General features: G+C 35.0%; 1 protein-coding gene across 1 annotated transcript in view; it reads left to right on the top strand.

Annotated features, from left to right (window-relative positions):
- The window catches only part of PIK3C3 (phosphatidylinositol 3-kinase catalytic subunit type 3), a 109,287-nt gene that overhangs the window by 32,058 nt on the left and 60,873 nt on the right, over window positions 1-16,356 (top strand). Inside the window, exons 5-10 of the mRNA XM_069468040.1 lie at window positions 718-804; window positions 3,687-3,782; window positions 6,367-6,438; window positions 7,005-7,109; window positions 7,764-7,856; window positions 15,586-15,771. Coding sequence (XP_069324141.1) covers window positions 718-804; window positions 3,687-3,782; window positions 6,367-6,438; window positions 7,005-7,109; window positions 7,764-7,856; window positions 15,586-15,771 — 639 coding nt within the window. The remainder of the gene's footprint in view (window positions 1-717; window positions 805-3,686; window positions 3,783-6,366; window positions 6,439-7,004; window positions 7,110-7,763; window positions 7,857-15,585; window positions 15,772-16,356) is intronic.

Genomic DNA, 16,356 nt, shown 5'->3' with positions numbered 1-16,356 from the left:
AAGAAAGTGAGTTTTGATACATTAATAAAGCTGATGTTTAATATTATACTTTCTACTACAAAACCTAGTTCTAATTTGCGGACCTTGGGACTTATCTTGAATTCTCTGTGGATTTGAAGAGTTGATGTATTATTATTTAATTTATAAAACTGAGAGTAGATTGGTATGTAAGACCTCATAGGACTCTACCAGCTACTGTGCTAGAAAGCTAAATCTTTGTTATCACTGTTTCCAAAATTAAAGCGTGTGTGCCTATGTATGGAGCTTAAACCTTACTGTATTAATTTGTAAGTCCCAGAGAAATGCCTTACTGTCTATAACTGTCATTTTTCATGTTTGTTAGACTGAAACATGGGAAGAAAAGAGAAACAGTGGTTTATTTCCTATTCAAGAAACTATTCTTATTACAATTCCCTCCCTTTTTAATGATCAAAATATAAGAAATATAAAATGGGGATAATTTCAGGAAAGATTTCATTATTTTTTAACATGTTAAAACATGGCAGATTGTGGACGTTTTTCAGAAAAATGTTTTTAAATTGTTTTTCTTTAAAAAAGAACAATCATTTACCTCTTGCCAAATTTCTTATCCTGATAGTTGCATATGATTTTTGTTGTGTATAGGACTATATCATATGTGAAATTGACATTACCATCCTTTATTTTCCTTTCTGTTAGATCTATATTAAAATTTTCCCCATTGTATTTGTTCTGCAGCTTACGAAAGCTCATCGACAGGGACACATGGTGAAAGTAGATTGGCTGGACAGATTGACATTTAGAGAAATAGAAATGATAAACGAGGTGAGTTATAGCCTTTTTTATTTTAAAATATTTTCTCCAGATTTCTAAGTTAACAATTTTTTGATAATTGTTTATTGTTGGGTATCTCAGAAATGTGGGATTATCAAGTTAACCTCTGTATCTCTGAATTCTATGCTGATAAATGGAAAATCTGGGATATCTGCCTTTCTTATTATTAAATGTAATGTCAAACCATAAAGTAGGTAGTTGATATCCTAAGATGTACTAAATATGTAAGTGAAGCCCTTTCAGGCATGTTGCCTCACCTTGTGTGTTCTCTCTCATGGCATCTCATGTTCAAGTTCAAGTCAGTGTTGAATAAATCTTCCATCAGCATAGAGGTAACTTCTCATTTCAGTTACCATAAATTATCTTTAGCAAATTCTCTCTCCAATTAATATATCGCTTGTCTTATGTACTACTTGTAGGATTCTGCACGTTTAATAAAGTTACGTGATTTAAGTAATTTTTTTCCTTGTCTCCACGTATTAGGCCAGTGTGTATGTTTAAAGATGACTTCAGGCCGGGCGCGGTGGCTCACGCCTATAATCCTAGCACTCTGGGAGGCCGAGGTGGGCGGATCGTTTGAGCTCAGGAGTTCGAGACCAGCCTGAGCAAGAGCGAGACCCCATCTCTACTAAAAATAGAAAGAAATTATATGGACAGCTAAAAATATATATAGAAAAAATTAGCCGGGCATGGTGGTGCATGCCTGTAGTCCCAGCTACTCGGGAGGCTGAGGCAGGAGGATCGCTTGAGCTCAGGAGTTTGAGGTTGCTGTGAGCTAGGCTGACGCCACGGCACTCACTCTAGCCTGGGCAACAGAGTGAGACTCTGTCTCAAAAAAAAAAAAAAAAAAGATGACTTCAATGAGAGTCTTTTCTAAAGTTGTAACAAAAAGAATTTTAGTTTTTGTATATTTGCTGTAAAATACCAGACGTTTGGCCTAACGTTCTGTGCCTAGAGAACAGAATTAATAATCATATTAGTCAAATTAGGAGAGAAGGATATCAATTTTGTGATACATCTAACTTACAATGACCACCATAAGGCACAGCTGATTTAATTTATATTCTCCAAATAGTTTTCAGCAGGTAGAAAGAGAGAGAGAAGTTTCTAATTTATGGTGAACTATTCTAAGAGTTAGATTTTACCATTGTTCTTTTTTTTAATGTATTGCTGTTTAACAGAATTTATATTCAATTTGAATATTTGGTATCTTTTCTAAATTTATTCGTAATACATTCTCATATACTCAAACTGGAAGAACGATTTACTTTTTGTAATTTTTATAATAGTCACATTCCAAAAAGAGTTTAATCAAAATGCTTTCTTATACTCTTCTGTTCTTCAACTTAGGTACCTCTGGGTGTAGAAAATGTAACGTTAGAGTTTACTTTGCCCAGCCCTTCTCACCCTCCCCACCTCTATCCTTTAAAAGATAGGAGACCATTATCACAGTAGACTATAATATACTTTATAAAGCTGAGCAATTTAAATAACCTCTTTAGACCTTTATGATTGTATGCATTAGACTTAAAGCTGTTTATAAAGCCGTTTTGGGTCAAGACTAATCACCTTTTTGACTTCATTGTATTTTCACTTCATCATCCCCATAGTACAGTCAGGGAGCCTCATAATGAAGTTTTGGTCAACCATAGACCACATGGTGGTCCCTAAGATTATAATACTATATTTTTACTGTACTTTTTCTCTGTTTAGATATACAAATACCTACCATCATGTTATAATTGCCTACAGTATTCAGTACAGTAGCATGCAGTATAGGTTTCTAGCCTAGGTAAATATACTCTATGATGTTTACACAACAATAGAATTGCCTAATGATGCATTTCTTAGAGTATGTTCCTATTGTTGAGCATGACTGTGTTTTGCTTTTTTTTAAGGGGACCATCTATATAAAGAAGCAGCATTTTTTTGTTAGGGAAAGACGTAATTATTCCCTAGTGTGGATAAAAATTTACAAATGACAAATCATTTTAAGACCATTTATAAATTGTGAAAAACTTGTAAAGGTTATACTTGGTAGGCTTAGATGGCCTCTGTCCTTAGTGGCATACTGTTTATTTATTTTATTCTATTTATTTATTTATTTATTTATTTTTGAGACAGAATCTTGCTCTGTTGCCTGGGCTAGAGTGCCTTGGCATCAGCCTAGCTCACAGCAACTTCAAACTCCTGGGCTCCAGCAATCCTCCTGCCTCAGCCTCCCGAGTAGCTGGGACTACAGGCATGCACCACCATGCCCGGCTAATTTTTTCTATATATATATTTTTTAGCTGTCCAAATCATTTCTTTCTATTTTTAGTAGAGACGGGGTCTCATTCTTGCTCAGGCTGGTCTCAAACTCCTGACCTTGAGCCATCCTCCCGCCTCGGCCTCCCAGAGTGCTAGGATTACAGGCATGAGCCACTGTGCCCGGCCCATACTGTTTTTTTAACTTTTAGTTTTTGTAACACTTATTTCTTTAGTTAGATTAGTCATATTAGTTTAAGGGTGAACTTTGCTTAAAATTGTTAGAAATAGAAAACATCTTTTATTTTTGGAATAAAATAGCTCTCTTGCAAATGTATGCAAAATACCTTTAAGATTTTATATAATAAAATCCACATGATTGAATAAATCAAAAACGTTAAGTTTGAGGAGGCAGTTGTAAGTACACTACTGAATAAAACAGGAGTGCTATATATAATAAAATAATAGTGCTGTACAAAATATTACATGCATATAATGAAATAAAAATTTGTTATGTTTTAACTTGCATTTGATATATGCATGTATTACTGAATTGGGAAAAATACATACGGATAAGATAATGTTGAAAATGATTTTTTTATGAAAATCTCTTCTCTTTTTTTTAGAGTGAAAAACGAAGTTCTAATTTCATGTACTTGATGGTTGAGTTTCGATGTGTCAAGTGTGATGATAAGGAATATGGTATCGTTTATTACGAAAAGGTATTTGCCTTAGAAATGTTTTTGGTCTCTAAAGTAGTGGGGAGGGGAAACATTAAAAAAAAATTACTGTCATTCCTGCTGAGATGAATTATTTGGTTGCAGGATAGCAGCAGACAGCTGTCAGCAGCAGCTGTTTATATATATACAAATCAAATCATATAGCTGCAACAAGATTACAAAAGCCAATCATTCATGTAATGTGGTTCTGGGTTATAGAATTCAATAAGTCAATAAATATGCAAGTGATTAAAAACTTTTTGATTAATTGTTCTGCAAATTGGCAAGTAGGTCACTAAAGCAATAGCTTTATTTACAATTATTATTCATTTGAAATGTAAAAATAGGAAATCTTATTTTTTACATGCTAAGCTGTGGAAAGTTAAGGATATGTTTGTTGACTGTGTATGTAAGGTGTTGGAATTCTGTACATGACCCCAACATAAGTATGCTTATTAATGACTTCATAAATGTTCATTTATTTATATAATATATGTAAAAGTAAGAAAATCATGTTACCATCAGGCCGAGTAATAACAAATAACGCAGTTATGGATCTGCTCTGGTCTGCTCATTATGCAAAAGAAAGTAGTTCTGTGTCTGGTATGTAGCTTCTTGAAAAAAACTGCCTTAAATGCTTGCTGAAAAGGCTTCATTTAAGTACTGTAGAAATAACTATGCATAGTAGGAAACCTCATAAACTAGGTATCTTCTTTTACGGTGGAAATAGTAGACAAGTGTTTAAATCAGTGCAAATGATGGCAGACTTTTGATACATGGAGTGATAGTGGATTAATATTTCTTCTGGCATATAACCAAGCTTATATGCAGTATATTTGTTCATTAGGAACAGCCCTTTTAAATTACATTTGCAGTTTAGTGTTATTTGTTCAAGCTGTCACAAGTGATTTTTAAAAAATACATACTTCAGAACTATAAATGGCTATTAGAAAGGTTTTTATAATGAAGGTTTTAGGGTTTGTATAGTTATGACCATTTTTTCAAGTTAATATTTATATATTTTTTTCCTTTAGCTTGTAGCCCTTTTACTGTAGTAAAGGAGTAGGAAATATTGACTTATTTTAGCCTTTTATTTTATAAATGATACTCCTTGGGGGAAAAAGAAAATATGAAGATAGTTGATTTAACATTGTTTATTAATTTATTAGAAAAACTATATCAGAAAGGGAAGTATAGGTGAGAAATTGTTTTGTCACAAGTACGTTTTAGTAAAATCTCTTATACTATATGTAATTTCATTGAAACCAATATTTTCTTCCCCTACAGAGTTAATATTGCAAAATCATGCTAATAGAGGCGGTACTTTTGAACATCAGAGATGTGAAGGGTCTTTTGAAAGACAGCTTTGATAGCAGATGAAATAATAATAGAATAGAAATTAGAAGAATTTCAAGTGTTTTTGAAAAGGTTCTTGACCCCTTTCTATTGCTTCCTGAAAATTGCTCATAAATTAATGCCTGTCTACCCGCCCTGTCATATTTCCACTTAGTGTAAAGATTGCTGGGCCAGTGTATTGAATCTAATGGAAATAGACTTTCTTGTCACCTGTCTTTCGTGACAGATAGCCTTAGTGAAGATTACTTGTCATAGTTGGGCTGATAAATGTGTTTTCTGGTGTTGTGCCTGAGAACAAACCTGTTAAACAACGGCTGTGGGAATTTGTGGTTTTCCGTAAGACTCAATTACTGAACTGAAGTCAAGTCAGAGTGTTTCCCCTCTCTCAGTGTCTCCTGATTTTGTTGCACATATCTAAAATTGAATGTATGCTCACATTTGGAAAGTGATAGAAAAGCTTGATGTGTCTACAATCGTGAGAAAATGAATTTTGACCTTAATTAGTTTAGCCTTTCCCAGTATATTTGGCAGTGACATTTATTATGCTGACTTACCTTTCTTGCCCGAATTGGATAAAAATAAAAGCCACACTCTTCAAAAATGATAATACTAACAAAATAAGTCTGCTTTACTTCTTAAAAATTGATTGATGTTTGTTATTCAAGTTTGGATTGTGTTGAGTACCTGTTCCGTTGAGAAACAATGTTCCTGCTTCTCTAGCTGTGTATAAATTCGAGTAATATTAACCCCCCATTTAAAATTCTCCTTTTAATGGATCTTAATTGTGGTACCTTAAAAAGTTACCAACATCCACTTAGTTTTTCCAAATGATGCAACACATCCATTGTGCCATATTGTAATTATTGTCTATGGTTTCTTGTTCTAAGTTTGAAAATCAGCACATATTTTTAACCTACTATTATTAGAATGAGGTTAATAAAAAAAGAACAAATAAGAACAATCTACTAATTTCCAAATCTCATTTCTGTGAAACTATTATGATACAAATTTTTGTTAGATTTTATTTTTCTCAGCAACAAAAGAGGTAAAAAGTGTATATGTGTTTTATAGTAGTTGAAAGAAGAATAAAGATTTTCAAAAAGAGAGGAATAATGTTCATTAAATAGAATTAAAATACATTGGAGTGCACAGTATCACGTATTGTTTCTTACCATTTGGTTAAATTTTCTTTTTTTTTTTTTTTTTTTTAACTTGCTGTGCTGTAATCCAGGATGGTGATGAGTCATCTCCAATTTTAACAAGCTTTGAATTAGTGAAAGTTCCTGACCCCCAGATGTCTATGGTAAGTTATTGTGCAAGTTTTTTATGAAAGCACTTTTCTCTAGAGTGATTATGACTTAGCCACACCATGCACCTTCTTTAAAAAAAAAAAAAAAACCTAATGTGTAACCACTTCAGTTATCTAGAAGTGATTCGTAAGTTCACTTCCACTATCTGGAATCAGTTTCAGATGGAATTTTTACAAGGAATATTAACATCCTAAAAATAATATCAGGATGCTGTAGGGTTGTCAGGGAAGATTTTAGAGTGAAGGTGATATTTGAGTAGATAGAGGATGTGAAAACCTTGAATATGTGGAGAGAGAAAGGTAGACATTTTAAGAAACTAGAATGGCATGTGCATGCACATGCATATTATGCCAGTGAGGGAGTTGAATTCATACTTAGTTTCCCAGTCTTGAGTACATACTTTTAAGTTACATAGGAGACTAAAGTTGTACCAGAATAAAACAGTAGTATAAAATGGTCTTGAGTAAATACCTATTTACTTTTATATTTCTGACTCACTATTGAAATTTCCTTTTGGTGAAGTTTGCATTCTCAATTAATATTTTCAAATAATTTATAGGAGAATTTAGTTGAGAGCAAACACCACAAGCTTGCTCGAAGTTTAAGAAGTGGACCTTCTGATCATGATCTGAAACCCAATGCTGCCACAAGAGATCAATTAAATGTAAGATAATTTATACAATATTAATATAAAAATAATTAAATGCATATTTTTGGGTATGACTGGTATCATATCATTTCACTTGAAAATTATTCAGATGTACATTTTTTCCAGGTCGATGAACCCGATATAACGTCAACAGTTTCACATATCTGCAGTTCTATTATCATTTGGGGGCTTTTAGTAAGTTTATTAGCTCTGAAGACAGAGCTACAAATAGTATGTGCTTTCATTATATAGCATTCTTAGAAACTGGCCCCAAGACGTTGCCTGTGAGAGGACTTTGTATGTACACATGTATTGTTATGTACATGGACTTGACAAGAGAAGAGTTTATTGTTTGTTTTTTTTTTCTTTTGGTGTGTGTGGAGGGTGTTGTTATTTTGTTTTGTTTTGTTTGAATTAAATGAGTTCTATAACTATATACTTTTATATGGAGTATGACTTTCTTTTTTATTCTCTTCACATTCTAGTAATATACTTTTTGGATGGATGAGTATAACAATTTTAGATCTTACTTGGCAGGATGTACATCTTCCTTCTTGTATTGTAATTCTATTATAGAAATATTTAAAGAAATGAAAAATTGTAGGTGAACTAGAAACATATAGGAATTACAGAGTTGATAAAATTAGTTCTTTTTCTTCTTTGTTGTAGATTATTGTGAGTTATCCACCAACCAAGCAACTTACGTATGAAGAACAAGATCTTGTCTGGAAGTTTAGATATTATCTTACTAATCAAGAAAAAGTGAGTGTCTTGAAAATATTCATATGTCCAATTTATCTCCAGACTGTTACTAATGATCAAGATGAGGGAACTGCCATGGAAATACAGAGTCAGTGTCATTTAAAAAAAAAAATTACAGAGCAATATATGAATACTCAATTTTTAAAAAATTACCAGGGTATACACACAAAGATACTTGTGTCTGTTGACATATAGACAATGTCCAAATGAGTTTTGAAGTCAGACTTTGGTTCAATGTCTAGCATTACATCTTATGAGGTAGGGTGAGGCAAATCATTTTGGAAGCTTGATTTCCTTATTTTTCTAATGGAGACAACTCTCCTTCACAGGTAAGATAATAGAGATAAATAAGCTGGCCCAGTGCCTGGTACATAGTAAGTACGTCCTGTCTCATTCTTCTTACCTCTTCGAACCTGAGTGACTGGGGGAATGTTTACACTATTATAAGAACTAAATTACATTATTCTGGAGGAGCCATGTGCCTAGAAGGAGAGTATGAGGAATATAATTTGAAATGTGGAAATTGAGTTGGTGGGGTAGTATACAGTTGGCATGCAGGAGAGAAGCTAGGTCAGAACTAGACATTTGCTTTCTATAATGAAACCATGAAACAGATAATGTTTCTGAGAGAATTGTGATGAAGTAGTGAGCACTAAACTTGAGTCTGGAGACTTAGTTTTGAGTCTCGCTGTTGCTACTAAGAAGCTTTTTGACTGTAGGCAAATTACTTCACCTATGTGAGTTTGAGTTTCCTCATATTTACTATGAGATGATCATATGATCATGAACTTTGTCTCTGTTTTCTAGTTCTTTTTTTTTTTTTTGAGGCAGGAGCTTTGCTCACTTGCTCCAAGTAGAGTGCAGTGGTGTCATCATAGCTCACTGCAACCTCCAACTCCTGGGCACAAGTGGTCCTCCTGCCTCGGCATCCTGAGTAGCTGGGACTACAGGCGCACACCACCACACCTGGCTAATGTTTTTTGTTTTTGGTAGAGATGGCGTTTCACTCTTATTCAGGATGTTCTCAAACTCCTGACCTCAAGCGATCCTTCCACCTTGTCCTCTCAGAGTGCTAGGATTACAAGTGTGAGCCACTCTGCCCAGCCTCTTCTAGTTCTTAAAATAGTCTGTAAAATCTTGGAAAAGAGGGCCGAGAGCTAACTCTTAAGGTACTATAATAATAGCCAACATTTATTAAACAGCTATGTGTACCAGGAATCCTTTAAATCCCATAACAACTCTACAATGTACATATTATTGTCACTGTTCTACAGCTGAGGAAACTTGAGCCTTAGACACAAACATTAAAGAATCTGTGTGGAATCACAAAGCTTATAAATGCTGCCTCTTGATTGATATGCTCGCATTGATGAATTAGAAGAGAAAAGACTCAGTAAAGATATTGAAAAGAGAATTGTTAGAGAAAACATTTGCAATATCACGGATATGCCTTAGTAGGAATTCTGAAATGCATTAGGAGTAGAACAGAGTAGCATCAGGAAAATTAATATCTATGAGGAAGCTGTTATATAATTATGCAAGAGTGAATGAATTAATATGTTTACAATCTCATGAGACAGTCTTTACTTTGTTTTAACTTGTTTTTCTGAACCACTTGTATTTCTATTAGTTTCTATAGTAAAGATAAAAATATGGTTACAGCTCATCTTAACTCTTCAGCTTTTCTTTTTTTTCATTTATTGATGCCTTGGGAAATTCTTTGTAGATGATTCATGTTTATTCTCCTTTATATCCATAATAAGAATGAGAGAGGAATTTTAAATTTACCATAGCTTTGAGTTTTATTCTCTTCTTCACTGAACAAAAGGAAATATTCATCAACAGAAGCACAAGTTTGTGATTTTATGTTTTATAAAAAGATTTAGTTAATATCATGATACTGTGTTAAATGAAGAATAACCTTGGTCACAGATACTGCGCCCTGAATGCAGCACAGTGTCATCTAAAATACACACCAAGATATTGAATTAAACCTGTTGGAATGTATGGATTCAAGAAGCATAGAATAGATTTACCGAGCAGAACTTCCTTAGATAGAAAGGCTTGCAAGAAAAATTGTTTGTTTAAACAAGTAGTCACTTCCCACTGAAATTGAATTACTTCTAGATATGTACAAAAGAAATAAAATGCTCAAGTGATATAAAGTATGTGACAAATTTCTTTTAACTAGTTGATTTCAAGTTTTTGAAAGGTGAGTGATGAAACTTCAATTGTCAGGACATATTAGAGGATTCCTACAACCACTAGTATAGAGTCAACAGTATGTTTTAATGTTCCAGAGTCATTTTTGAGTAAACCAAACATATATAGGCTTTGAAGTGACCAAAGGAATTATTCACACAGACACATTTGTTTCTTTGTAATAATTTAAAATGGGTTTTGTAGAAAACAAATACTCTTATACCCATGCCCCTTAATTTATTTACACAAAGAAATTATTTTAGTCTCAGGCCCTCAGAAATTGTGACTTAGGACCCAAATGCCAAACAACGTAGGGGTCAAAAGCTTTCCTAGAGAACAGAAGGCAGTGCTCAGAAAACAAATTTGAGGAATTGGTTCTTACAAAGTTATACTTTGTATTTTTTAATTAGATTTAACCTTTCTACCTATTTTATTTTCAATGACCTGTCTTAAGTATTCCAGATGAAAACCTTCTAGTCTGGACTTGATGTACCTAAAAAGTTCACAGTAATAATGTCCAACCATTTAAATTTATGAAGTATTTTAAAATTTGTGGTCCACAGCAGGTAGGAAGTGACTCATTTCTGTGGAACCTAAAATGTGAATATTGTAATTTTCCAAAACTAGCTTTTGTAATGGCCTTTCTTTTCATAAAAGTGTGAGTTGAAAATAACTTACATTGACTCCATGCCTTTTGATTATGATGAGGGAACAAAAGCAGTAGGAAGAGTCACGTATAGTGAAGATAATAGAGATGCACTGAATGTTCTTATAAGGCTGCTCTGAGACAGTGACATCAGGACAATAATCATATTTGTGTCTCCTGGCGAATTTGATGATGAACCATAGCAGAAACGAATTTAGTTCAGCAAGCATTTATTATCAACTCTTGGCCTAGCATTATATAAGGATATGGACTTTGAGGTATCATGTCACTGTATTCATATAAATTAAAATTGTTTTAGGGTAAGGATATTTACACACAATAAAAAATGGGGAAGTATAGGCTAGTAATTGATTAAGGGTCACTGTCTTAGTAAACATGTAGGTAATTACTATAATAGATATGTTGAAGTTGACAAGGTCAGTGTGCTGTGTGATGTGAGGAAGATTTCACAGAGCAAAGATTGGCCTTAAAGCTTGAGCAGACTTTTATGGCATTTTTTATTTGGTGATCATTTTTCATGGGGAAGAAAAGCATGAGTAAGGCAGGCTGTTAGGTTAGGAGACAGAAAGGTTTATATGAATGATTATGAAATAGAAAAGATGGCATCAGATTGTGATGAGCCTTGAATTCTACCCTTGGGAATTGGATTTCACTGGCAACAGGAAACCACTAAAGCAGGAAAATGTGTCTTAAGTGATATTTTAAGGAAGACAAACTAGGGTAGATTGGAGCAGAGCTGAGAATGAAAAAAGAGCGGTTTATGTACTGGCTTAGAGAATGGTGTTGGAGGGCAAGGGAATGAAAGGATACTGTATAGGTAAGTTGACATGGAGACGATTCCCTGGGGTTTGGGCCTGAGTCTGGAATAAGGAAATATGGCAGGTGGAAGGAAGAGGACGAGGAGGTGTTTTTATTTTTGAGTATTTGGAGTTGACAGTATTGGAAGAGCAGCAAAATAGAAATTTCTAATAATTAAGTTGGTAGAAGTTAAAATTAGAAATGATGTAGTATTTTCAGTTCCAAAGTGATTATGATTCTACAAATAGGAAATAACAATAAGGTGATTTTATGATCAGGAAGGAGATTGACAAAATATTTATTGCCGTTAATTTAAAACATAGTGTTAAGTATAGCAAGGTTTACGTTTGACAGTAAACTCAACATCAGAAATAGAATAACAATAACTGATAATAAAGTAACATTTGTTGAATATTATATGTAAGGTACTACTCTAAACATTTTATATTCATTAACTTAATCTTTACTACAACCCTATGAAATGGGTCCTTTAAAAGTTAAATTATGTGCTGTAAGTGACTCAGCTAATAATTGATGGAGCCAGTTATTAAAATTTGAACCCAAACACCCTGGCTCTAAAACTTGTACTCTTCTGTTATCTGTGGAAACTCTAGAGATAAAATTGCATTTGAATCCTGTATCTTTAATTTACATGGGTCAATAAAGCATCTATGGCCGGGCCTGGTGGCTCATGCCTGTAATCCTAGCACTCTGGGAGGCCAAGGTGGGTGGATCGCCCAAGGTCGGAGTTCGAGACCAGCCTGAGCAAGAGTGAGACCCCATCTCTACTAAAAATAGAAAGAAATTATATGGACAGCTAAAAATATATATAGAAAAAATTAGCCGGGCGTGGTGGCGTGTGCCTGTAGTCCCAGCTACTCAGGAGGCTGAGGCAGGAGGATCGCTTGAGCTCAGGAGTTTGAGGTTGCTGTGAGCTAGGCTGATGCCACGGCACTTGCCCAGGCAACAGAGTGAGACTCTGTCTCAAAAAAATAAAAAATAAAAAAATAAAGCATCTATAAAAGACCTGGGGTTAATTGTCAACATTATTATTACTATCTTCAAATTCTTATACTTTTTGTTGTTCTCATTCTTCTCCTCCTTGTTTCCTTCTTCATTCTATTGCCTCCTTGTTTACATTTGTAACATTTAACATTATAAAGTTGTGAAATTCTTTGTACAGTGCCTTATGTTCTTTGGCAGCAGTCTACTCTATAAATCTTACTAATAAGTGTATAAATCTGAGAATCTAGGAGTTAGATCGTTTCAGTTATTGAATTTAGTACATTGGCATGCTGCAAGATTTGCCTACAATAGGTACACAGCACACATTTCTATTAAGACTGCTGATGTACTGTGAAATGGAAAAGCTTTCACTGTAGTTATTTAAGAAGTATTGCTTTGTTTCCACATTCAACCTAGAAATACATTTTAGAAGTGCAAAATAAATTCATGGAATAAGTTAGTAGGGCAATCTATATGGAGAGAGGGAACATTAAACTAAACGGTGTGCGAGAGGTGCAGAGGAAATGGACAGCTGTCCTTGGGGAATGCAGACCCCAGTTGTAGAGATAAAAATGCCCACAAAAGCATTTGGCAGTTAGAAGAATGTCATTTAAATGATGGTAGTAAAATTGAGCCAGCTTCCAAAGGAAGAGCTGGCTGAAAGTTGCTGAAAACTTCCTGGAAAACTTGAGTTTTTGGCAAGCTGGCCTTAAAGAAGCTATCATTGTTTCGGTTAAGAGAATAAGGAAGGCTTGTCAATCAGAGTTAGAGTCATGGATAAAATAGGTTAATTGCACTGAAGCACAGAAGGGCAATGGGAATTCAGTGAAATAGAGGTTTGCGTTGTGATGAGAGGAATCAATGTGATGTTTTCAGAAAGAAACCAATGTTAGTTAATTAGTTATGTCTACCATCTAACTGAAACCACATTACAATGGTATGGTAATCAGCTTCAAGTATTAGAAAGGCGTCCATGTGGTGTGGGGCAGAATTTACCCTCATTCTCTCCAGAGTGAAACTGACCAATGAGAAGTTAATGTGAAGACATTTTTGTATTTTGGTTCATTATAGTTAAAATCAAAAGAAATGGTTTAGCTATCTATGAATATAATGGCTACTTTGGAAATTAGTTCTGGGAATTGCTTAAGTAAATATTGGGTTTCTTCTTGGCAGTGATGTTGTAGAATAATTTTCTGCTGACAATGGGAGATTTGTGTTAAGATCACTTCCAACTTGAGCATCTTAGAGTTTGTGGGAAATGATTAAAAGAGAAACTAGTATTGAGGCTCTTAGCTAGAAGGCTACGTCAAATTCCAGATGTGTTATATAATGAGAATCAGACTGAGGGGAAATATAGAAAGTATTGTTAGAAAATAATTGACAGGGACTGGGAATGGAGTTAGGAGATCATTGTTGGTGCAATAATGGCTCCAAGGGGCATGGGTTTAGCTACGTAGGGAATGCCAGTGCCTTAGTGGTAAGGAAGTATACCATGTGGTGAGAGAAGCATGGGGCTGAGTTGGTGGCCTTGGATTCTAGGTCTAGCTCATTCACCATTATGAGATCATGAGTAAGCCATTTAGGTTTGCTGAGGTTATGTAAGATTTAAAATTGGACTAGATAATGTTCATAGTGCCTTTTTTTCTTAATTTAGTAAAATTTAGTTCATTTTGTGTCATAGTAACCAGAAGTTGTGTTTTATTGTCCAAATGGATATTTTTTGAGAACTTGGTTAATTTACTAATAAAAAATTTTACTTGGGCAGGGCAAGAATTTAAAGTTTTGTCTTTGTTCAAGAGATAATTCACAGATAAATACCTAGAGGAAAGGAAAAAGAAGTCAACATCTTGGGTTCAGCCAGGAAAGTGTTGTCAGTTAGGAGATCCAGCAGTAGGGGATCTTTATGGAAAACAAACATGTGCCATTTTTTTTTTTTTTTTTTTTTTGAGACAGAGTCTCACTCTGTTGCCCTGGCTAGAGTGAGTGTCGTGGCGTCAGCCTAGCTCACAGCAACCTCAAACTCCTGGGCTTAAGCAATCCTACTGCCTCAGCCTCCCGAGTAGCTGGGACTACAGGCATGCACCACCATGCCCGGCTAATTTTTTTGTATATATATATTTTAGTTGTCCATATAATTTCTTTCTATTTTTAGTAGAGACGGGGTCTCACTCTTGCTCAGGCTGGTCTCGAACTCCTGACCTCGAGCGATCCACCCGCCTCGGTCTCCCAGAGTGCTAGGATTACAGGCGTGAGCCACCGCGCCCGGCCTACATGTGCCATTTTTAAAAGAGCATTTATTATATGAAACAAGTACTATACTCCAAGATAATTCACTTAACTGACAATCTTGTGAAAACTTCAGCATGCTCTCTATCTAAAGAAGTGAAGTTCCAGAAAGATGCTGCAAACAGCTGGCTGAATTATAGATTATTTGCTGCTGCTTTTTGTGCTTATTTATTTTTATGAGTGTGATTTGAGTTTTAAGTAGTTATTTATCAGGGAGATATACAAATTCTAGTTTTTTTGAGTCTTCATGTGTGAATATCTAGGAAAGCCGGTGATCATACCCTGGGAGGTGATGGAGAGTGAGACTAGTGGTGGGAATTTCTACCTGTGCTTGGCTTGTGAGCTTTTCATTGAGTGGATGTGGTGTTTTGTGTCACACTGTTAATGTTAGAAAATGAATGCTGTTGCCAAGGCATCTTAGAGTTCGTGAGACATGCCTCAGCTATTTCCATATTTGAGTCCTATATAGTATTTTCAAATAACAAAAGCAAAATGAAGAAAAGCCAATGCATTTTAAGATTTACAGTGCTCTGCAAGTGGTTTGTCAGGGAAAATGTAAAGTTACAGGAAACATGCTTTTTTTCTGTCCTACAGTGCTTCTCTAGGATCATATGTATAACTTCATTCAGTGTTTACATAAGTAGTCTATCACTGACTCTCTGACTTTGCCACCAGGACCAAGTGGAACTCTGCCTAGTACCCTTGGCCTTCTCTATCCTATCCTAGTGAACAGGCTCTTGTTTCTAATTTTACAATCTTTTCTGACTTTAGGCTTTGACAAAATTCTTGAAATGTGTTAATTGGGATCTACCTCAGGAGGCCAAACAGGCCTTGGAACTTCTGGGAAAATGGAAGCCAATGGATGTAGAAGATTCATTGGAGCTGTTATCCTCTCATTACACCAATCCAACAGTGAGGCGTTATGCTGTTGCCCGATTGCGACAGGCCGATGATGAGGTACATTATTATTCATTACTTCCATTTGACTGGGTATATTTTAAACTAGGGCCTAATTATAGACTATGTGTTTGGGGTGTGTGTGTGAGAGAGAGTGAGAGAGAGAGAGAGAGAGAGAGCGAGCACACACACACATGAGAGAGATTTTTAGAAGGGAAGAGGATATACTGGGTGTGTTTTCAGAAGGAAAATTAAAATATTCCTCCAAGGACTCCTCTGTGAAATGAAAATTTACTTCCTGATCTGTTACGTGATAGGACAATCTCTCCCAGGACATTTACCTGGCAGCAGAGCTTGTATTGCTCTGTCTGGAAAAAGGAATTCTAATGAAAAATGGTTTAACGCAGCACCACCTAGGGAATAATTCAGATCCCCTCTATCAGTCAGTATACAACAAGCCACATTTAATTGTAGCCTTGAAAAGCCCTTGGGTCCTTTAAAGCATAGAGATGCATGGTCATCTTACTCTCCTTCAAACTCCTCCTTTAGGCTTTCAGCTGCTGACAATTACGCGTACATGCAGATTTTCTGAAGGTGCTTTTGAATACTCTGGAAAGCAGATTTCAAACTTTATGCCCACTGTTA

This window comes from Eulemur rufifrons, chromosome 5 (assembly GCF_041146395.1).
Source record: "Eulemur rufifrons isolate Redbay chromosome 5, OSU_ERuf_1, whole genome shotgun sequence".
NCBI classification, from domain to species: domain Eukaryota; kingdom Metazoa; phylum Chordata; class Mammalia; order Primates; family Lemuridae; genus Eulemur; species Eulemur rufifrons.
This window is presented reverse-complemented; position numbering and strand designations above follow the sequence as displayed.